Here is a 24,403-nt window from a genome sequence, read left to right as displayed (position 1 = left end):
GGTTGTTGAACTTAATGTTAGTCCAGGAGGCTGTAAGTGCCTAATCAGAAAATAAGGTGCTGTTCCTCCAGCTTGCGCTAGGCTTCACTGGAACAGTGCAGCAGGCCAAGGACAGAAATGTGAGCATGAAAGCAAGATGATGAATTGAAATGTCAAGTGAGGGTCATGCTTGCAGACCAAGCAGAGCTGTTCCGCAAAGCGGTCACCGGTCTTTGTTTGTTCTCCCCAGTGTACAGGAGACCACATTTTGAACAGTGAATACAGTAGACTAAATTTAAAGGAGTATAAGTAAATCGCTGCTTCACCTGGAGGGAGCGTTTGAGCCTTGGACAGTGAGGAGAGGAGGTAAAAGGGCAGGTGTTACACCTCCTGTGATTGTATGGGAAGGTGTCATAGGAAGAGGATAAGATGTTGGGGATGATAGAGGAGTGGACCAGGGTGTCACAGAGGGAATGATCCCTTCGGAATGATGACAGGCGAGGAGAGGGGAAGATGTGTTTGGTGGTCGCATCATGTTGGAGGTGGCAGAAATGGTGGAGGATGGTCCTTTGATTACAGAGGCCGGTGGGGTGGAAAGTGAGGACAAGTGGAACCATATCATCGTTCTGGAAGGGGGAGAAGGGGTGAGGGCAGAAGTGTGGGAAATGGGTCAGACATGTTTGAGGGCCACGTCCACCACAATGGTGGGGGGAGAAAGATTCCTCAGTTCAAGCAAAAAGGAAGACATGTTGGAAGTGCCATTTTGGAAGGTAGCATCATCAGAACAGGGTTTTTTTTACTCCACCTGACTCCCCCCCCCCGCCACTTCTTCAACAACATAAAACTCATCACATTTCTACCTCTCTTCAGTTCCATATAAGAGTCATATTGGACTCAAAATGTTAACTTTTTTCTCTCTCCTAGACGCTGCCAGACCTGCTGAGTTTTTCCAGCACTTTCTGTTTTTATTTCAGACCTCCACCATCTGCTGCACTTTGCTTTTATCACACAATTGGTAATATTTAGTGAAGAATTGCTTGCACATGATTAGTTAGTTCTCCCATACCAATTTTACACCAAAATGATCAACAAAATTTGAGGCTAATTTTGGGCTGCTTATCTGAAGGGTTTGATTGTGGTGGTGTTTCTCTGAATCGTTTGGGGTAAATTGTGGGGTGTTTATTGGAGGGATTTGGGGTGTTTCTCTGAATTGTTTGGGGTAAATTATGGGGTGTTTATTGGAGGGATTTTGGGTGTTTCTCTAAATCATTTGGGGTAAATTGTGGGGTGTTTATTGGAGGGATTTGGGGTGTTTCTCTGAATGGTTTGGGGTAAATTGTGGGGTGTTTATTGGAGGGATGCGGGTGTTTAGCGCTTGGGGCTTGCGAGTGTTTATCTGAGGGGTTTGGGGTTGATTGTGGGGTGTTTATCTGAGGAGTTTACAGTGTTTATCTTGGGGGGGGGGGGGGTCTGGGTTGATTGTGGGGGCACTTTTCTGTGGGAAATTTATGAAGAGTGTTGTAAATCAGAAAAGGGTTTGAAGGAACAATGAAAGATTATTTCTGCTCATCAGTAAAACAGTGTAAGCTCAAGATGGTGCAGGAGCAAAAAGAGAGAGATCAGGAGAAAAGTTTTCAAGCGATGGTCAATTAAAATATGGGATTGACTGTCTCAGGTGTCTGTTGGACCTCAAGGAAACATGGGAGTTGAGAGGAACCAGGTAAATAACAAAAAATATTACAGAGAAATAGAATGAAATTGGATTGGTCGAGTGGGTAGGGGAAGGGCCAGCATGGTCACTGGCACAAAGGGCTGAATGTCTCTATCGGTTTGTGTGTGAAATACATATTAGATTCGCTGGGACCAGTGATCTTTCAATGGATCTGTATCTCCAACCCATCTAATCCCAAAGTCATGGACTGCGCAAGTGGTGCCAGCCTCCCTGTATCTGGTTACCTTGCGAGGCACACTGTAACTGATCGGCACTATGGAGTTTTCAGTGAGTTGCAGCACACGAATTACTTCGCACGACATCACATCCAGCGCGAGTTTGGGCACCATAGCAACTCCCTTGGACTTCACCTCTGTCAGGCACTGGTTCACTGGAGAATTTACACAAAGTTACAATAAGACCTGAGACAGGCAGTCTCTGCCAATACATCGATAGTGAGATGGAACAGAGAGAGATCAATTCTGTGCAGCATATTCAGCTGCAATTAATACATTAGAGTCAGTTCATGAACTACAGCACAGGTGGAAAGATGTAGGTATGTAAAAATGGAGGCTTAAAAAGCTGTGTATGTGAGATTCAGAAACTAATCATTCCCATTGAGCGAACCTTACCTTGGGTTAAAGTGGTCTCTGCAGCAGACACTTCAAAGCAATGTAGAACATTATCACCCTGCAAGGAAGAGTAGAGATGATTAGATACAGCACAGCCTTACACAACCTGACCCACTACACAGACACACGCACACGCTCACAATATGCCTACAAATGTACACCATCACCATCAACCCCTCTCTCTGCCAATAAAATAAACAGGAGAACTGAATTTCCAGGTCTCCCATTTAAGACAACGTTTCCAGGACCCAGACAATGGAATAACTTTCCCTCCCCACTCACATGGCTGTAAGTGACTCCCCCTCCTGGTCACTGCTGGCTGGGGCTTGCTCAGCGAGTTGCTGCTACAGAAAGGCACCAGTCAGGAGTACAGAAAAACAGAAGAAATAGGAGTAGGCCTTTCAGCCCCTCAAGCTGCTCTGCTGTTGAATAAAATAATGGCGTATCTGATCTTGGCCTCAACTCCACTTTCTTGGCTGCCGCCCAATACACTTAACTCCCTTGAAGATAAAAAATTCGCAGGCTTGCATATATTCAATGACCCAGCCTCCCCTGCTCTCTGGAGTAGAGAATTCCAAAGCCTAACGATCTCTGAGAGAAGAAATTCATCCTCATCTCCATCTTAAGTGAGAGAGAAACCTTATTCTGAAACTGCGCCCCAAGTTCTAGATTCCCCCAAGAGGGAAAATATCCTCTTGGCATCTACCCTGTCAAACCTCCTCAGAATGTTATACATTTCAAAAAGATCACCTCTCGTTCTTCTAAACTTCAATGAGTATAGGTCCAACCTGCTCAACCTTTCCTCATAAGACAATCTATTCATCCCAGCAGTCAACCTAGTGAGCCGATGAATACAGGGTAAGCCCCTGTGAGGTGGTCCTTGGCACCGTGGCTTGGAAACCCTGGACAGAAGAGGACGGCTGCCCAAACCCAGCAGATGTACGAGCAGCCACTCTCGCTGAGCCTTTCTAACTGTCTGGCTCAATGGTTTTTCTTGAAAGCCTCAGTTCAGTTGCTCTATCACTGAAACAGTTCCGTTTATATGGTCCTGTTCACATACATTATCTCCTTTACAAGACTGGGGATAAACAATCATAAAATTAGAGCTAGGCCATTCAGGAGTGAAACCGGGGACTTTTTCACTTTTCATTTTAGCTTACACTTTTTCACACAAAGGATATTGGAAATCTGCAATTCCCTCCCCTGAAATGGTGGTGCATGCTGGAAGATAATTGGAACTTTCAAGAGAGATTGAGAGATTTTTAGTTGGTAAGGGTATCAAGGAATATGGAGCAACTGTGGGTAAATGGAGTTGAGATTCAGATGATCCATGATCTAACAGAATGGCAGGAGAGGCTCAAGGGGCTGAATGGCCTCCTTCTGTCCCTATATAGAGGCAAAAACAATGGACAGCTCGTGGGCAAAACAGAACACTGGAGTTTGGGAAGTGGGGAATGATTCATGGACAGCCAGAGGGTAGGGGATTAAGTGTCCATCTGAAAGCAATGTTTCAGCAGCAGCAAGATCCGACAATCAGCAAAGTGATAATGATCAGATAACTTATTTTAGCGACATGTCCTGGGCGCAATGTATCTCTCATGCAATCAGGAAGAACTAACCTGTTCTTCCAATAGCGTAATGAGATCTTTTACCCAGCTGAGGGGGCAGACAGGGACTCAGTTTAACATCTCATCTGAAACACAGCACTTCTGACAGTGCGACACTCCCTCAATACCGACCCTACCAGAGTGCAGCGCTTCCTCAGTACTGCCCCTCTGACAGTGCAGCACTCCTTCTGTACTGACCCTCCAACAATGCACCGCTTCCTCAGTACTGACCCTCTGACAATACAGCACTTGAGGCCTCGGTACTGATCCCCCAACAGTGTGGAGCTCCCTCAAGTAGTGACGCCTCAACAGTGCACCACTCCCGCTGTACTAATCCTCCAACAATGATGTGCTCCCTCAATACTGCCCCTCCAAAAATGCAGCTCTCCCTCAGTACTGACCCTCCGACAGTGTAGCACTCCCTCAGTGCTGACCCTCCAATAGTGCAGCACTTCTTCAGTACTAACCCTCTGACATTGCCGCACTCCCTCAGTACTAACCCTCTGACGCTAGCGCATTCCCTCAGTACAGACTCTCCAACATTGCAATATTCTCTCAGTACTGACCCTCCAATAGTGCAGCATTCCCTCACTACTGCACTGAGTGTGTCAGCTTGGATGATGTACTCAAGTCACTGGAGTAGGACTTGAACCCACACCCTCTCATTCAGGAGGGGGAGTGCTACCACTGAACCCTGGTTAAATTACATTTGTCTTTAATTTGTTCCTCTGTAATCTGTATTTCTAAAATGATCTATTTCTTGTTTTGGCCTGTGTTACTCCTGATTTCAAGATCACCATCAAAATGAAAGATGTTGTAACCACTAATTCCCCTCAGGCTCCACCAATGTATCGCTCACTTCAACCAGGCTAAGTTGTGTGATTTTTAACTAGCTGCTGTGAGGTATAATTGCCTGGCAGCTCCCCCTAGAGTTGTGATGATGCTGCCCCATGGAAAAATGCAATGATTTAGAGCTTTTATATTGAAGTGTCGAGAAAGTCCATCCCTGAATGTCGGTGATGAGCTGGAGCATCAGATCATCACTGCTCACCTTTCCAGCCAGGATCAGCAACCCAGAGTCAGCATCGTACATCGGGATCAGCGGGCTGGGGATTGGAGACAGAGAAATTATCAGGATCACCATCCACAGCCTGAGTACAACATATGGAACCACAGCCACTCCCACCTCCCAATACACCCAACCTTACAATGGACACCTGCCTCAGCCAGGGAAGTGAGGGGAAAACCAGCCCAGGTTCCTGCTCTTGAACACAATGAAGTGGTCCTATGGAGAATGTATACGTGTGCGTGGATATCAAGTGCAAGTGAGATCTGAGCTGGTGTCCTCCATGGTGGAATAATGTGAAACACTCACTTGGGTGAGGCACTGAGGAGCAATTAATGTTTTGTAAAGTAGTTACAGCACAGAAACAGGTCATTCAACCCAACAGGTCTATGCTGGTGTTTATGGTATACACGAACTTCCTTCTATCCTTCATCTCACTCGATCAGCATATCCCTCTTTTCCTTTCTCTCTCCTGTGTTTATCTAATTTCCCCTTAAATGCATCTATACTATTCACCTCACCACATTCCTTGTGGTAGCAAGTTCCCCATTCTCTGGGTAAAGAAGTTTCTCTTGAATTCCCTATTGGAATATTAGTGATTATCTTATGTGAATCAGTGACGAGGGCAGCACTGCTGCGAGCTCTCTGTCCATTCAGAATAATCCTACCTCAGCATTCAATAAACAAAAGCACTGGCCGCTGAAACAAAAACAGAAAAAGCTGGAAAAACTCAGCAGGTCTGGCAGCATCTGCAGAGAGACAAACTGAGTCTGTATGAATATTCTTCAGAACTTCACTATAATATCAGGTACCAGCGGCTCTCCGTGTTTAAGCTTAGGCCCAATTGTCAGCAGCTATGCATCCTGGGACAAGCAAGGGGAGGCGAGCGCCTACAGGGTCTGACTTTGTTCACACACCTCCCTGCAGCAGTCAGTGGTCGGTGAAAACCCAATTGACTCAAGCTCCCAACAGCCCAGTGGATCTGAGGCACAGACTCTGCTCTCTCCCTGTGGTGGACGGATTACTGATGCACCCCTTGTCACATTGCAGAGCGTCGATGTCACTGGTTCTCAGACTGAAACACCAGATTATAATATAAACAGCGTGTGGTTGGAGCCATTGGGAAATAGGGGAGACAGAGCTAGTGGGTAGTGACTCAGATTTCCACCAGGGGGCAGGCACTGTCTATTCAACATCTGAATATACAGAGCGCCCAGAACCTGGGGACAATTACGAGGCTAGGGGCGGGGGATGACAGGAGAAAGGCAGGGGCAAACATGAGCAGAGGATGGGAGAAGGGGATCAAGCAGAAAGTGGGTAGGGCGTGGGGGAGAGAGAAGGGACTTCAGGGAGAGTTGGGGGGGGGGGGGGGGGGGGCGGTGTGTGGAGCGGAGGGAGCGCAGGGGACAGTGGGAGTATGGGGAATATGGTGAGAGTGGTGGGTAGTCACGGGGAGAGTGGTGGGTAGTCACGGGGAGAGTGGTGGGTAGTCACGGGGAGAGTGGTGGGTAGTCACGGGGAGAGTGGTGGGTAGTCACGGGGAGAGTGGTGGGTAGTCACGGGGAGAGTGGTGGGTAGTCACGGGGAGAGTGGTGGGTAGTCACGGGGAGAGTGGTGGGTAGTCACGGGGAGAGTGGTGGGTAGTCACGGGGAGAGTGGTGGGTAGTCACGGGGAGAGTGGTGGGTAGTCACGGGGAGAGTGGTGGGTAGTCACGGGGAGAGTGGTGGGTAGTCACGGGGAGAGTGGTGGGTAGTCACGGGGAGAGTGGTGGGTAGTCACGGGGAGAGTGGTGGGTAGTCACGGGGAGAGTGGTGGGTAGTCACGGGGAGAGTGGTGGGTAGTCACGGGGAGAGTGGTGGGTAGTCACGGGGAGAGTGGTGGGTAGTCACGGGGAGAGTGGTGGGTAGTCACGGGGAGAGTGGTGGGTAGTCACGGGGAGAGTGGTGGGTAGTCACGGGGAGAGTGGTGGGTAGTCACGGGGAGAGTGGTGGGTAGTCACGGGGAGAGTGGTGGGTAGTCACGGGGAGAGTGGTGGGTAGTCACGGGGAGAGTGGTGGGTAGTCACGGGGAGAGTGGTGGGTAGTCACGGGGAGAGTGGTGGGTAGTCACGGGGAGAGTGGTGGGTAGTCACGGGGAGAGTGGTGGGTAGTCACGGGGAGAGTGGTGGGTAGTCACGGGGAGAGTGGTGGGTAGTCACGGGGAGAGTGGTGGGTAGTCACGGGGAGAGTGGTGGGTAGTCACGGGGAGAGTGGTGGGTAGTCACGGGGAGAGTGGTGGGTAGTCACGGGGAGAGTGGTGGGTAGTCACGGGGAGAGTGGTGGGTAGTCACGGGGAGAGTGGGGGGGATACAGGGAGAGTTGTGGTGGGGGGGGTTCTTGGGGAGAATGTGGGAGACAGGGATGAAGGCTACGCAGGGCTACGTGGGGCATGAGGGAATGTTTTGAGATTTCTGACAAGTTTCCAACAGCGGCCTTTTCACTTTAAAATTATTTGAATCCCAATTGCCAGCTGCGAGGAAACTCAGTCTCTAGCCTCTCATTCCTCTCTTTGAGTCTCACATTCAGAGTTCCTGCACATTGACAGGGTTGACTGGCCCCAACACTGCATCCCTCCCCCCGCCCCCCACCGGCCCACTCACCACCCCCCTTCCCCCAGATTCTTAGCACAAACAAAACACTGAACGGTTCCCACACAACATATTTACATGCTCAACCTCCAGCCTTCCCACACTGGCAGTCACACAAGGCTCTGGCAGCATCCCAGACAGCATAAAATATCCAAACAAATGCTAAACACCACACGGTACACCCACCCCTCATTCACTCAATATGGTGAAAGAAGGCAACAGAGATTTGAAAAGTTGGACTAGGGTCTGGGAAGTGATCCCTCCACTAAGCCTTATGTAAACACAATACTGACGTCATACATCTTATGGCAAAGCACTTCATGTGAAAATGTACAGATTAAAAATGATCAAACTGGAACTGCACGACCCCCAAGGCACACTCCTAGGATCAGGCTCCCGTCCATCTGTATGTGGAGCTGATGTGAAGTTAAGCAAGCCCAGAACTGCAAATAAACCTGAACAAGTTATGTTTCTCTCCCCGCTTTCCAATTCCAACAACAGTTTGCATTTCTATAGTGCCTTGAACATAGTTATATATCCCCAAGGCACTCCGCAGCACAATATCAAACAGGACTTGACAACATTCCAGTCCGTGCCCAGTATGGTGTTGGCTGGGCTCTGTGGTTAGCACCCTCTCATCTGAGTCAGGAAGTAGCCGGTTCAAATCCCACTACAAACGGTTGAGCATAACCGAAGTTTACACACCCAACACAACATTGAGGCAGTTCAGCATTGTCAGAGGGGCGGTACTGAGGGAGTGTTGCACTGTCGGAGAGGAAACACTGATGGAGTGCTGCAATGTCAGAGGGGCAGCACTGAGGGAGTACTGTAGTGTCAGAGGGGCAGGATTGAGGGAGTGCTGCACTGCCAGAGAGGAAGCACTGAGGGAGTGCTGCAATATTGGAGGGACAGGACTGAGGAAGTGCTGCACTGTCAAAGTTGTCTTCTCTTGGATGAGAAGTTAAACCAAAGGCTCAATTTTCCCTCTCAGGTACATGCATAAGTTGCCACAGCCACTTTTTTTAAAAGAAGAGCAGGGGAAACGAACACCACCTTTGTTAATGACTTGTAATCTTCTAAAATTCTATCCAAGAAAGGAGGAACATAGCAGCAAACTAAAGGCCAGTTAGCCTAACATCTGTCATTGGGACAATGCTGGAATCCATTATTAAGGAAATTGTAGCAGGACACTTAGAAAATCAAAATACAATCAAGCAGAGTCAACATGGTTTTATGAAAGGAAAGTCATGTTTGACAAATTTATTAGAGTTCTTTGAGGATTTAACAAGCAGAGTGAATAAAGGGGAACCAGTAGATGCAGTGTATTTGGATTTCCAAAAGGCATTTGATAAGGTGCTATATAAAAGGTTACTATACAAGATAAGAGCTCATGGTATTGGGGGTAATCTAATAGGATGGATAGAGGATTGGCTAACTAAGAGGAAAGAGGGAGTGAGGGTAAATGGGTAATTTTCAGGTTGGCAAACTGTAGCCAATGGAATGCCACAGGGATTAGTGCTGGGTCCTCAACTATTTACAGTCTATATTAATGACTTGGATAAAGGGACAGACTGTATAGTAGCCAAATTTGCTACAAAGATAAGTGGGAAAGCAAGTTTTGAGAAGGACACAGAGTCAGCAAAAGGATACAGATAGGTTAAGTGAGTGAGCAGAAATTTGGCAGATGGAGTACAACGTGGGAAAATGTGAGGTTGTCCACTTTGGTGGGAAGAATAGAAAAGCAGAATATTACTTAAATGGAGAGAGACTGCAGAATGCTACAGTACAGTGAGATCTGGGTGTCTCTTGAACCACAAGAAGTTAGCATGCAGGTACAGTAAGCAATTAGGAAGACCAATGGAATGTTGGGCTTTATTCCATGGCAGGTAGAATATAAAAGTAAGGAAGTCTTGCTACAACTGTATAGGGCAACAGTGGGATCACTTCTAGTGTACTGTGCACAGTTTTGGTCTCCATATTTAAAGAGGATTTACTTGCATTGGAGGCTGTTCAGAGAAGGTTCACTAGGTTGATTCCTGGGATGAAGGGATTGTCTTATGAGGAAAGGTTGAACAGGTTGGGCCATATCCACTAGAGTTTAGAAGAATGAGAGGTGACCTTATTGAAACTTATAAGGTTCTGAGGTGGCTTGATAGGGTAGATGCTAAGAGGATGTTTCCCCTCTTGAGAACTAGGGGGCAGTTTCAAAATAAGGGGTCTCCCATTTAATATGAAGAGGAGGAAGAATTTCTTCCCTTAGAAGATCGTGGAATCTTTGGAATTCTCTACTCTAGAGTGCAGTGCAGGCTGAGTGAGACAGATTTTTGATCTACAAGGGAGTCAAAGGTTATGGGGAGCGGACAGGAAGGTGGAGTTAAGGCGACAATCAGATCAGTCATTATTTCATTGAATAGCAGAGCAGACTCGAGGGACCAATTGGCCTACTCCTGCTTTTATTTCTTATGTAGACAATGGGAAAAGAGCCACATATCCAAATTTGCCAATGACACAAAGAGAGGTGGCATTGTAAGTAGTGGGAATGCCACCACCTGCAAGTTCCCGTGCTAACTACACACTATCCCGATTAAGAACTTTTTCATCATTCCTTCACTGTTGCTGCATGAAAATCCTGGAACTTCCTTCCTAACAGGTGTACCTGCACTGGATGGACCGCAGCAGTTCAAGAATGCAGCTCACCATCACTTTCTCAAAGGCAATTAGGGATGGGCAACAAATGTTGGCCTTGCCAGCGATTCCCACATCCATGAAAAAATAAAAAGATGGAACCATAAAAGTACAGAGATATGAAAATATTAAGTGAATTGGCAAAACCGTGGCAACCAGATTTCAATGTGGGCAAATGTGACGTCATTCACTTTGAACCTAAATAGAATAGAACAGAACACTTATTAAATCGTAAAAAGTTGAAGTCCATAGAAATTTGAGGTTCAGGTACACAGATCATTCAGTGTCATGAACAGGTACAGGGAAGGGGGTGGGCTCAGTGGGGAGCGGTTGTGGAGAGTGGGAGATTGGTGAGGGAGTGCAGTGGTGTCATGGAGCATGGGAGGGTACAGAACAGGGAGGGAGACAGAGGGTGGGGAGAGGGGAGGTGGAGGGAGAGAGAGAGAGAGACGAGGGGGCGGAGACAAAGTCAGAGACAGAGAAGTACAGGGTGACACAGAGATAGAGAGAGAGAGAGAGAAAGAAAGAAACAGAGCTGTAACTGCAGTGATCACAGCAAATGGTTAGAGTCCGGCTCCAGCCTGTGAGGCCTAGCTCTATCCTAATGCAAATATTGGTTCTGGCTGCCAGCGACTGCCGGGTCCTCTGGGACTGCGCTGAACGTCAGCCTGTGCAGAGGCATCAGTCAGAGAGAGCGATGATTTGTGACAACAGGACTGAGAGGGTAACAGTGAACCACAGAGAGCAAAAAAAAAGCCTGGCTTGGCCCTTGCTTAATATTTGCATTTTTATAGGGCGGAGTTAATCAATCTCTGTTTGAGCGGCACCTTGTGGGGGGAGGGTAACAGTGTGTGGGAAAGGATGGCAGTTTGTGAAGGGAAGGGTGGTAATGTGGGGGGTTTGGCAGTGTGGGAGAGGAGGGGCAGCAGTGTGTGTGTGTATGTGTGTGTGTGTGTGTGTGGGGGGGAGCAACAGTATAGGGGAGGGGAGATAGTGTGGGGGAGGGATGGCAGTGTGGAGGGAGAGGTTTGGGTAAGGTAGAGTGGGGAAAGGGTTGACAGTGTAGGGGAAGGGGAGAGTGGAGCATCTGCTGGGAAGTCTGACCTAGACCACACTGACTTTCAAGGTCGAACAGTTCATAACCACTTACCACCTGACTCACACGTGCAGAAAGGCAGTGTGGGGGTAAAATACAACCTCTCTGTACCTCAGAAGGGAATAAAACTGGAAAATACAACCAAGGGGGCCAAGGTTTGTGCAAAAGATGTATCAAGGCTGAATAGCACAGTGCGATCCCAGCAATTTGACTATTTCACTTGTTGCCCATTGCTACACAATGCTTCATTGCCATTGAGCACCTTGTGCCCAACAGATGCAGCCTGAACAAGGAAAGGCAAACTGGACAAGAGGCACACCTGCACAGGCACTGCATCCCGGGTCTATCCAAATATGGATTGATCTCCCCAAGGTCAGTCGGACTGTGAGATTGACCTCCAGAGAGGCAAAAAACCTTCGTCCATCGTGGCTTTAAATATTCACCTCAAAAAAGGGAAAGCAAACAGCAATCTGCTCTTGACTGGTTGCCAGTTTGACAGAATAAAGCTTTCTGAATTCCACACTCTTCACGAAGTTGCCAATAGCTCCAATGAGAGAGAAACACAGAAAATACAAAACCCTCTACTCTCAGACTGGAAATGTGTCTCAGCCTTGCCCACAACAGACAGAGCAGTTGGCAAATGACAGCTGCCTTATTCGGGCAATTGTCTATCCCAAACAGTGTGCAAACTTGACACAACTGTCTTGCTCTTAAAATAAGTGGGTGAAGATTTGGCAAGAGTTTAGGAATTTTTAAGACATGAGATTGTCCTGCCAGAGTTCAGGCGAGGCACACTGCACATCCTCCTCAGTCCCACTGTTTACAACAAGTAAATTCAACGCATGAACACACTGTGCCCACAGGCCTCATCCCAGCCCAGAAACATCTGTGTCATGGTAACTAGGAGTCCAATCACAGCGCTGAATCTGAACACTCAACATCAATCGGGACACAGACCGACAACAGGATAATTAAGCTGTGAGATCCTGAGACCAACACTAAAGTAGAGCTGCTGGGACCCATGCTCTCAGTACATAGGTATGGAAGTGGTCCACTCCCCTATCCCAACAGCACAGGGTTGCCGAGAGGGTCCCCAGTTAAATACAGGCTATCGCTGTTGTGCTGTCCATCCACCTCTGCCAAGGCTGACTGAGGTTTTGCTTTACTCAGATGGAAATCATCAGCATGTCCAGACATTGCATCTGAACGCAGCTCCCACCGTTTTTGACTCCTGTACCCAGTGAACACAGACTGATTGGCTCCGAACTAGAGCTTGTGGATGATACAAAGCAAACATCATCCAGCCCCCATCCCACCCATGATGATCCAGTCTGGACTCTGGCCTCCTGAATAAAGGTTCTCTAATCAAACGTGGCCATTCTTTAGAGGGTATCCTGGGTCTCAGGACAGGGTCTCAGCTCAAACAGCTTCTGATTTGGACTGTAGACTGGACAGCTATGTCAGGGACAACACCAAATTATATTTATATAGCAGCTTTAATGAAGTAAAATGCCTAAGGCCCTTAACAGGACCAATTATCAAACAAAATCTGACACCAAGCCACGACAGGAGTTAAGATAGGTGACCAAAAGCTTGGCCAAAGAGGTAGGTTTTAAGGGATGTCTTAAAGGAGAAGAGAGAGGCGGAGAGGTTTTGCTTTAGGGAGGGAATTTTCAAACTTAGGGGCTTGTCAGCAGAAGGCTCCTCAGATACAGAGGAAGTCTGCATCCATATGCAACGAGACCTGGACAACAGTCAGGCTTGGGCTGATAAGCGGCAAGTAAAATTCACGCCACACACGTGCCAGGCAATCACCATCTCCAATGAGAGAGAATCCAATCATCTCCCCTTGATATTCAATGACATTACCATCACTAGATCCCCCACTATCAACATCCTGGGGGTTTTCATTGGCCAGAAACTGAACTGGACCATCCATGTAAATACTGTGGCTACCAAAGCAAGTCAAAGGCTGGGAAGTCTAAGGACAGTAACTCACTCCTGACACCCCAAAGCCTGTCCACATCTACAAGGCACAAGTCAGGAATGTGATAGAATATTCTCCACTTGCCTGGCTGAGTGCAGCTCCAACAACACTCAAGAAGCTTGACATCCAGGACAAAGCAGTCTGCTTGATTGGCACCCCATCCATCACCTTCAACATCCACTCTGCCCACCATTGATGCACAGTGGCAGCAGTTTTTACCATCTACCAGATGCACTACAGCAACTCACCAAGGCTCCTTTGACAGCATCTTCCAAACCCACGACCTCTACAGCCTAGAAGGACAAGGGCACCAGATGGATGGGAACACCACCACCTGCAAGTTCTTCTCCAAGCCACAACCCATCCTGACTTACACGATGAATGGTAGGACCCTGGGAAGTACCGAGGATCAGAGGGATCTTGGTGTGCATGTCCACCGATCCCTTAAGGTAGTGGGACAGGTAGATAGGGTGGTTAAGAAGGCATATGGGATACTTGCCTTTATTAGCCGAGGCATAGAATATAAGAGCAGGGAGGTTATGCTGGAACTGTATAAAATGCTGGTTAGGCCACAGCTAGAGTATTGCGTGCAGTTCTGGAATCTGCATTATAGGAAGAATGTGATTGCACTAGAGAGTGCGTGCAGAGGAGATTTACCAGGATGTTGCCTGAGCTGGAGAGTTTTAGTTATGAGGAGAGGTTGGATAGACTGGGGTTATTTTCCCTGAAGCAGAGGAAATTGAGGGGGGACATGATTGAGGTGTATAAAATTATGAGGGGCATAGATAGGGTAGACAGGAAGGAACTTTTCCCCTTGGTGGCGGGATCAATAACCAGGGGGCATAGATTTAAAGTAAGGGGCAGGAGATTTAGAGGGGATGTGAGGAAGAATTTTTTCACCCAGAGGGTGGTGAGAATCTGGAACTTGCTGCCTTAAATGGTGGTAAAGGCAGAAACCCTTATAACATTTAAGAAGTATTTGGATGTGCACTTGCGATCCTATGGCATACAAGGCTATGGGCCTAGTGCTGGAAAATGGGATTAGAATAGTTAGGTACTTGTTTGACCGGTGCAGACTCGATGGGCCGAAGGGCCTTTTTCTGTGCTGTAGACCTCTATGACTTGGGACTATATCGCTGTTCCTTCACTGTCACTTCACTGTCACAGGGATAAAATCTTGGAACTTCCTTCCTAACAGCACTGTGGGTGTACGTACACCACATGGACTACAGCGGTTCAAAAGGCAGCTCACCACCACCTTCTCAAGGGCAATTAGGAATGGGCAATAAATGCTGGCCTAGCCAGTGATGGCCACATCCCATGAAGAAATTTTAAAATAGGCACAGCTGCAAACAGTGAATTGATCGAAATTGGGGATGCACAAGAGGCCAGAATTGGAGGTGTTTAGAGACCTTGAAGGCTTGTAGAGCTGGAGGGGATTACAGAGATAGGATCAGCCCAAGGTTGCTGCTGGGAAAGCATCCACTTTTTCACAGGAAGTGCCTTTCCTAACCAATGGTCTGTGGGCAGACCCAAAATCATCAATCAGCACCACATTAACCCCCAATTCCCACAAACCCCATCCCCCCGGCAGACAAATCCCCAATTCTCCCCAAGGGAGCCTGGTGCCTAACAAGGGCCTTGAAGTTATCTTGCTGACAGGGTGGGCTTGCCCTTTGAGGTGGTCTGAGAATGAAGCAGCGATATGGTTAGATGGTGTGCACTATGAGTGCTGCGCACAGACTGAGCAAACTGAAGGAGCAAGTCCTGCTTCCAAATCAGTAGCTTGGAGAAATCCTGACACAAGCACATTTTTTGACAACACCATTGTGTTTTAATACAATTGGACCGTATTTTTAGGTAGTTACAGAGCCTTCTGAAAGGCTGTTTTGGTGATCAATGCCAGTAAGAAACCACTTATAATTAACAATGAAAGAAGCAGCATTTTGTTACATCCCTGGGAATTTTAATTTAGGCCTTTAACACAAATCAATCCCATTGGCTGTACATTAAAAAGACTCTCAAATGTCATGCCCCCTGGTTAATTTCCCCCAAATTATAGGATTTACTTGGACTATAGTTGAACAATGTTATTATCAAGCTCCACCCTGCAATCCATATGGCCTGATTCCATGCCACTAATGCTTAGGTTATACCAGGCGGGTGTATATTGGGAACAAGGCCTGAGCCTCGTGGACTCCAGCGGTGGACAAACTGATTGGTGATGTGATTGATCCTAAGCCACACAGATCACATTCAGTTAAAGTTTGTGCTGCTCTGAGTATCCCAGGGCTAGACAGAGGGAAACCATAAAATAATCAGCCAGAGCACTCATAACAATGCAGGATACGATTATCAATGTCAGGCTAAGCACAGGATCCAGCTTGGCTGCGATGGGTCCCACGGCTTAATAGCCTACAATAATACAGCATGTATTTCAGAGTTAGAGGCTAATGGTGGCTGCTCAGAACAGCCTTAAATTGGAACTATTAAGATCAACATTTTGAGAATCAGGAGTTTCTACGCCCAGCAGCAACAGAAACCAAGTTATGCAGTGGGACTGCACAGGGTTGCTCCCTTCACTACAACTTACATTTATATAGAATGTTTATAAAATCCTTACGCAACTTTAAACTTTAATAACTTTGGATGTGCACATGAGAAAAACAAACTGGGAACAACATCATGGAACAACAACTGGGAAAGCATCATTCATAAAGTTTTTTAAAAATGTTAATGGTGTTCATTTTTTTTCATTTTATTTCAGATGCTGAGACTGATTGAAAATGCCGAGTAGAAAAGGGGAACTGTGTGTTACCATTAACAGAACTGAAGTCCATAACAATGCTAACAATTAAAAAAACTATGAATATTTCTTTCATATGCTATTTCCAGTTTGTTTCTATCATGTACTCATTAACACACCTTTAACATGGTAAAATGTTCAAATGTACTTCACAGGAGTGTTATCAAACAAAATTTGACACCAAGCCACATAAGGTGATATTAGGGCAGATGGCCAAAAGCTTGGTCAAAGAGGTATGTTTTAAGCAGTGTCTTAAAGGACGAAATTGAGGTAGGGAGGGAATTCCAGAACTTGGGGCCTAGGCAACTGAAGGCATGGCCAGCAGTGATGGGGCAATGAAAATCGGGATGCCCAAGAGGCCAGAATTAGATGAGCACAGGTATCTCGGAGGGTTGTGGGACCGGAGGAGACCTCAGAGCTAGGGAGAAGTGAGACCATGGAAGGATTTGAAGCAGTGAAATACATGGATACCCTAATGATCGTCAGTGAGCGAGATGCCGTCAGCAAAACCTAGATATCACCAAACAGCACTGATGTGGACTTGCAGGGTTGCTTATGTCAAAGTGTTGATTCCCCCGGCTATAACAATGAGAAAGTGAGTGTTGAAGTGAGAGAAGAAAGTTTGATTGCTCTTGTAACACTAAGTCAATAAGTAAACACCTAAGGTATAAAAGTGCTGCCAAGTTTGGCTGAGCTTATCGGATGTTACTTCCTTTCAAAGAGTGAAAATAGGCTGCAGTTAGTAGCTAATCACCTGCTTTATGCAACTTCTTCCTCTCCTACCTTATCCACCTTCCCTGATCTCTTGGTAGTGCCCAGAAGCCTAGTCTTCATATGTGAGTGAGGAGTATTTGACTGTGTGTAAGGAACACAAACCAACTCCAGTCCTCTCCTCACCAGAATCTCTCACATCCACTTCCAGCAGAGATGGGGAGAGGGTCTGAGACCAATCGCAGCCACCTGGTAAATGCATGGAGCACAAGGAAGGAAATCTGATTTCAAGAGTAAAAGTCTTCTGCCACTCAGTTGTGCATCCCGTGATGTGAAGATGTTACTTGTTATGATATTTGATATTGTCACGATAAACCTCAGAGCTCAGGCTGTTATCCAGTCTCCTTTAAGCTATTGGTGTTGACCCCTGCTCGAGGTGTTGACTCAAGCAAGATCAGACACACAGGAATTGTTCTCTGGTGGAATCTGTGAACAGCTGTGTGTCTATATCTAAACCTTGAGAGGGAGCATTTAAATCAACTCTGTGTCCATCTCTAGGGTCCCATAATCAGAGCACACAAAAACATTCCCACCACACTCGATTCTGGCCTCTCACAGGTTAAGCGGCCCCCTCACATATGCCCTCTGTGTGTTAGAGAGCTGAAATGAGCTGAGCTCCCTGCACAGGGCAGTCTCCAGGCAAAGCACTTTCTCACAGAACTCACTCACTAACTTGCGTGTGAAAGCCTGCAAGAACTGGGCTATCAGTGCCATTGGGCTAATGCTCAGTACAATGGTGAGTCTGCCCTGCCTCCAAGCTGTGTAAAGCAAGCCGGATTCACAGTAAACAGAGAATCTTCACTGAAGTGAGTACTTTGGAACACGCAATTTGTTCACACACTGTGCTGTTCTTTGACAAAGGGCAATCCCAACTGCATTGGGCTGTAAACCAAGCTTCAGAACTCACTTTGGGGGGGATGGGGGTGAGGCCGATTTAACCTCTCTCGCCAGGCAGGAAGGGGATCAATGGCGGACAGCAGTGGGTCAGCAAAGGGCAGTTACGAGTCAATTGCCCAAATTACACCATGCCTGATTTTCCTTTCCAAATAGGGCACCCAGCAGGAACAATATGGAGAGTTAATGCCGAAAAAACTCAGCAGGTTTGGCAGGATTCTGTGGAAAGAGAAACAGAGTTCGAGTCCATATGTCTCTTCTTCAGGGCTAATGAGAAGTAGAAATATGATGGATTTTTATACTGTTTAAGAGGCGGGGTGGAGCAGGTGGAGCAAAATAGAAGGCCAGGGATAGTTGGGAGCTCAGGAGAGATTGACAAAGATGTAGTGTTAAAGACTAAAGAGGGTACTCATAGTGGCATAAAGGTAAAATAACAGAACATGTTAATAGCAGAACACGGTCAATGCTCTGTGAAAGCACAACATAGAAACAAGTGACAGATGGCCCTGTGGGTGGAGGAGTGGGAGGGGGGTAAATTGGGGAAAAATAATAAAAATATAAATAAATAACAATAAAATAAATAAAATTTTAAAAATTGGATTAAAAAGGGGTAAAGATGAAGAAGAGAGGTCACGTTCTGAAGTTGTTGAACTCAATGTTAAGTCCGGAAGGCTGTAAAGTACTTAATCAGAAGATGAGGTGCTGTTCCTCCAGTTTGCATTGGGCTTCACTGAACACTGCAGCAGGCCATGTGGGCATGAGACCAAGATGGTGTGTTGAAATGGCAAGCAACAGGAAGGTCTGGGTCATGCTTGTGGATTGAGCGAAGGTGTTCCGCAAAGCAATCACCCAGTCTGCATTTAGTTTCCCTAGTGTAGAGGAAACCGCATTGAGAGCAACAAATAGAGTAGGCAAAATTAAAGGAGGTGCAACTGAAGCACTGCCTCCCAACCCCCCACCACCCCCACAGGGACATCTGTCACTTGTTTCTATGTTGTACTTTCACAGAGCACTGACCCTTGTTCTGCTATTAACACATTCTGCTATCTTATCTTTATACCACTATCAGCACCTTCCTTAGTCTTTAGCTCTAACATTAACACTCCCTTTGTCCTGTGTCCATTACATCTTTGTCAATCTTTTCTGAGCTCCCAACTATCCCTGGTCTTTTATTTTTCCCCGCCCCTTTAAACAGTATAAAATCCATCACATTTCTTCTTCTCTTTAGCTCTGAAGAAGCCATACGGATTCAAGATGTTAACTCTGTTTCTCTCTCCACAGATGCTGCCAGACTTGAGTTTTTTTCAGCATTTTCTGTTTTTATTGCAGATTTCCTGCATCCACAGTATTTTGCTTTTATCTTACAAACAACATGGAGTTGGCTGTGGCTCAGTGGGTAGCATGTTCACCTCTGAGGTCAGAAGGTTTAGGGTTCAAGTCCCACTCCACAGACTTCACATAATCCAGTGCAGTACTGATTAAGTGCTACACTGCCAGGGGGGCAGTACTGAGGGGACACTGCATTGTCGGAGGGGCAGTACAGAGGGAATGCTGCACTGTCGGAGGATCAGTATGAGGCAATGCTGCACAGTCAGATGGGCAGTACTGAGGGAGTGCCGCACTGTTGGAGAGTCAGTACTGAAGGAGTGCTGCACTGTCAGAGGGGCAGTACTGGGGGCATGCTGCACTGTCAGAGGGGCAGAACTAAGGGAGCACTGTGTTGTTGGAGAGAGAGTCCTGAGGAAGTGCTGCACTATCAGATGGCCAGTACTGAGGGAGCACTTTTCTGTCAGAAGGCTAGTACTGAGGGAGTGTTGCACTGTCAGTCAGTTCTGAGGGAATGCTCCAGTGTCAGAGGGAGTGCTGCAGTGTCAGAGGGTCAATACTGAGGGAACACTGCACTCTCAGTGTGGCAGTGCAGAGGGAACGCTTTACTGTCAAATGCAGTCTTTCAGATTATACAGCTGCAAACTATCTGCCCTCTCTGGTGGACATTAAAGATCCCACAGCCACTATTCAAAGAACAGCAGGGGCATTGTCACTGGTGTCGTAGCTAACATTTATCCCTCAAACAACATGATTAAAACTGATTACCTGGTCATTATTACATTGCTGTTTGTGGGAGCTTGATGTGCCTCATTTGCTACATTACTACAATGACTGCACTTCAAAAGATGCACCATTGGCTGTAAAGGGCTTTGGGACATCCCTAAGGTCACGAAAGGAACTTAATTCCCAGCCTGCAAGTAATGATTTCCACCTCAAGAGTTTTCTGATCTCAAATGCACAATGGGAATGTACATTGAGTGTGAGAGAAAGACCGACTCCCGCAATAGTACAGTCTGAACCACTTAAAAACCACATAATCACCCACTGCATTGGAAAAGACATCAGTCGCACAGTGACTGTGCTGTACAGGCTCCCTTGTGTCAGGCTATGTTAACAGGAGATCTGACTCAGATTCACTCGCACTGGCAATTACTCTCATCATCACACTTCTCAAAGGAGGGAACTGCATCCCCTGAACTCTCAGTCATCGGGCACCTACACTCAAGAACAATCAGAAACCAAAACAGCTAGACCGAACTGGTTAATTTACAAAAACAGGAAGATTGAAAAGAGTTGAGTATACTGAGGAGTATACTGGCTACACTCCAAACATTAGTGAATAACAAGGGGGAGTTTGGCAACTGAACAAGAACAACTAACAGATCAGCATTTCATAAGAACAGAGGGACTTGCTGCTTTAGTGTGCATTGTGTGCACAGAATAGCACTGACTGGATAAACTAGCACTGAAACCTGGGACTGGTACGGTGTAAGTGCTGTACACAGACTGTACATGGGCTAGAACTATGTACTGCTATATGTGCAAAGCTTCACTTTGTACATATGGACTGAATGTAATTCCACAGTCCTGTTTATGTGGAACAGCAGTGTCAATAAGAAAGGTGCCACCTACATGACAATGTACCCATCTATAAGAAAAAGTGCCATCTAACTAATTGGGCTATCACTCAGCACTTGAAGCTGTGAATGAAAGTGTACTTGTATGTGACACAGAGGCTTGTATTTACACAGCACCTTACATCATGCTGCATGTGCTCAATTCTTTCACTTACAATCAATTACTTTGAAACTGTTATGCAGACAAAGAATACACATGAAGTGAAACCTATGAAGTGATACTATCTATTCAGAGTTCTCATTGTGTTTACTGACTGTTAATGGGTTATGTGCTTGGGATCTCATATGGTACATACAGAACAGGGTGCTCACATGGACAGTGATAGCATTATATAGATGTGCTAAGTAAACAGAATTGGTGCAGAGACGACAAACTGCACATATCAACTGACTCGGTATATGTGCTATGTGTATGGACAGAGGGAGCTATTGATTCAAAAGGCCATGGTGCACATTGTCTTAGGTCAGTCTCAGGGACTTATTCACACTCCAACACAATTTAATGAGAAAATCGGTATAAAAATGAACAGAACTAGGATTAGACACAAACAACAAACCCATATGATCATGCTGTGATGTCTTGTCTAATTCATAGTGCTTACACTAAACCTAGGGTTGAATAAAGGCTCATTCATCCTAGCGCAAACTACCACTTCTATAACTAACTGTTTCTCCAGAACAACCAGTCATTAGGGTGAGGTGGGGCATGAATGTATATTTGAAGCTTGTGGGCTAAAAATGTTGTAACTTTTTAAAAATTCTATATCAGTGTCTATGACCAGGTTGCAGCTCCTCCCCAAAACAATGAGCCTCAGAAGCTACACACTTAGTACTAACCCAACTCCCATCTATTGCACAGGCCATATCCTCCACAGTAATATTTCGTGTTCCAGAATTTTACACCACACTCATAATACATTGAGATTACAACACAGAAACAGGCCATTCAGCCCATCCAGTTCATGCTGACATTATCCCTATTCATAACCAAATATTCCTAACCACAACTGCCCGCCCTGTTAAATTAAATTCAACCACCTCTACAACCTAATCTTGAATGTTAACATAGTTTCCTTCTCAATTACTAACCCTGGAAGTGAATTCTACAGCCTCTCAATTTTTGTGCAAGATTGGTTCTCCTACCCTCTGTTCTAAATCTCTTACATTCAATCTTGTATGTATGGCCTCTTGAGTATTGGAACCAATTTGTTTCTCTCGCGCCTGTCACATCCTTTCGTAAAGTTAAACACTTCTAACACATCTCTCCATAAACTGCACCATTCTAACACTAACCCTCTCTATAACACTAACCTCCCTCTACAAGCTTTCTGGAGCCAATTTTACTTGGCTCAGAACTTGCACAACCTTTATCTGTAATGACTGATGTGAAGGATGAATTTACTTCCTCTACCATTTCATCACCCTCCCTAATATTTCCACTCCCCCAAACAAGTCTGCCTTGTCGCCAGCTTTACTGCTGCAGCTGAAACAATCCCTGTGACGGACCCGCACACTGACAGTAAACTAACTATAGTGAACCCACAGGTAAAACCAGCAGGTTTCTGGATCTCTAGGAGGTTAGTGTTACAGAGGGGGTTAGTGTGAGAACAGCGCAGCTTATGGAGAGATATGTTAGAAGCGTTTGAAGTTATGAAAGCATGTGACAAGGCAGAGAGAAACGAATTGGTTCCAATACTCAAGGATCCATACATATAAGATCGAATTTAGAGATTTAGAAGAGAGGGTAAGAGAACTAATCTTACACAAAAATCATGAGGCTGTAAAATGATCAAGATCAGGGATCAAGATAGCTGCAACTATCAGCTGAACCGGGAAAAGCGGTGACACCTGCATCACAACAACTGTCAGAAGAAGCTGCTTGGCTCTGGTCCTCTAGGGCAATCAGTGGAGATTCTGCGCCAGTTAAAGTAGCAGCCCACTGTTTTCAGTCAGGGGATATAAGATGGCCTCTCCAGGGAGCTGGCCTCCCTCCCTCTGGTATGTCTAAATGAGTAACAGAACTGGATGGGCAACTTTCTCAGCAGCACTGATCAGATAAGTGTGGCTTATTGAAAAATCTAATGAGGGCTCCCTCTGGGAGGCACCCTCTGTTACCCCTGTTAATGGTGACCCCATGGAACGTCCACAGGAGGCTCAGTGTTCTCTTGAGACACTCCTGTCTAGGAAAGAGTTAAATCCTCCAAAAAGGCGCTACATTGAGTGAATCACAGCAAGTTAAACACAGGAACAGGACGAGTCTTTTCAGCGCCTCAAATCTGTTCTGCCATTCAAGTATATGATGGCTGATCTGTACTTGATTTACCTACTTCTGCCCTATGTCCCTTTATAACCTTACTCAAAAAAAATCTATCAAACAAAAACAAAATCTATCAATCTCAGTCTTGAAAACTCCAATTGTCCCTGAGCATCCACAGCTTTTTTGATGATCAATTTCTAAATTCCCAACACTTTTTGCAGGAAAGAGTGCTTCCTGATTTCATTTCTAAATGGCCTGGCTCTAATTTCAAAATTTTGTCCCCTTGTACTGGAACGCCCCCCACTAGAGGAAATAGTTTTCTCTATCTATCCTTTTGAATCCCTTAATCATTTTAGACTACCACAGTTGGATCACCCCGCAACCTTATAAAGGGAATTATAAGGGAATACAAGTGTATGCAAGCTGTCTTCATCATTTAACCCTTAAACTAGAAGTGGACAGTGTTTGGGTGAACAGCAAGTTATCAGTACAGACAGCACTGAAGCTGACCAGTAATGTAGAAAATGGCAGACAATGGCAAGCTTCCACAGACAATCAATGTGACAATGGCCAGATAATTTGTTTTTAGTGATGCCAGCTGGGGGATAAATATTGGCCAAGACACCAGGGAGATCTCTCTTGCTCTCCTTCGATATAGTGTCAAGGGATCTCTTTCCTTCAGCCTGAGAAGGCAGATGTTGGCACTGGTATAACATCTCATCTGAAAGATGGCACCATTGACACTGCAACGCCTCCACAGTACTGACCCTCTGACAGCACAACACTCCCTCAGTACTGACCCCTCTGACAGAGCAGCACTCCATCAGTACTGCCCCTCCAGCTGTGTAGCACTCCCTCAGGACTTACCCTCTGACAGTGCAGCGCGCCCTCAGGACTGACCTTCCAACATTGCAGCATTCCCTCAGTACTGACCTTTCGACAGTGTTGCGATCCCTCAGCACAGCACTGGCAGCATCAGCCCGGATTAGGGGACTTGAACCCATGACCTTCTGTCTCTGAATGTGGGAATGGAGTGTTTAGGGAGGGAGGGTGTGTGGAAAATCTTAAGAAAATTGAAGAGATATTTGTGGGGGTTAGCGGGTTGACTGGGGGATGTTGGTTTTTGGGGATTAGCTAAATAGACTGCATATCCAGTAATCTGGAACTGTCCCAGATGACCTGTTAGGGCACTGTCGACCAAGTGAATTACAAACTAGCCTGTGGATTGAGTGACATGTGAATTGCAATAGTTGTCACCATTACACAGGCTGATTTAACAAGTACATGTTCAAATACCAGTTGGTAGCTTGAGGTTATAT

At 46.2% G+C, this 24,403-nt stretch overlaps 1 protein-coding gene across 1 annotated transcript in view; it reads right to left on the bottom strand.

Moving 5' to 3' along the window:
* The window catches only part of coro7 (coronin 7), a 101,032-nt gene that overhangs the window by 20,593 nt on the left and 56,036 nt on the right, over nucleotides 1-24,403 (bottom strand). Inside the window, exons 10-12 of the mRNA XM_078558765.1 lie at nucleotides 4,981-5,035; nucleotides 2,323-2,380; nucleotides 1,936-2,081 (exon numbers count right to left, since the gene is read on the bottom strand). Coding sequence (XP_078414891.1) covers nucleotides 1,936-2,081; nucleotides 2,323-2,380; nucleotides 4,981-5,035 — 259 coding nt within the window. The remainder of the gene's footprint in view (nucleotides 1-1,935; nucleotides 2,082-2,322; nucleotides 2,381-4,980; nucleotides 5,036-24,403) is intronic.

The sequence above is a fragment of the Cetorhinus maximus genome, chromosome 15 (assembly GCF_964194155.1).
Source record: "Cetorhinus maximus chromosome 15, sCetMax3.hap1.1, whole genome shotgun sequence".
NCBI lineage: Eukaryota > Metazoa > Chordata > Chondrichthyes > Lamniformes > Cetorhinidae > Cetorhinus > Cetorhinus maximus.
Note: the sequence above shows the minus strand (reverse complement) of the source record. Positions and strands in the feature narration are given on the sequence as shown.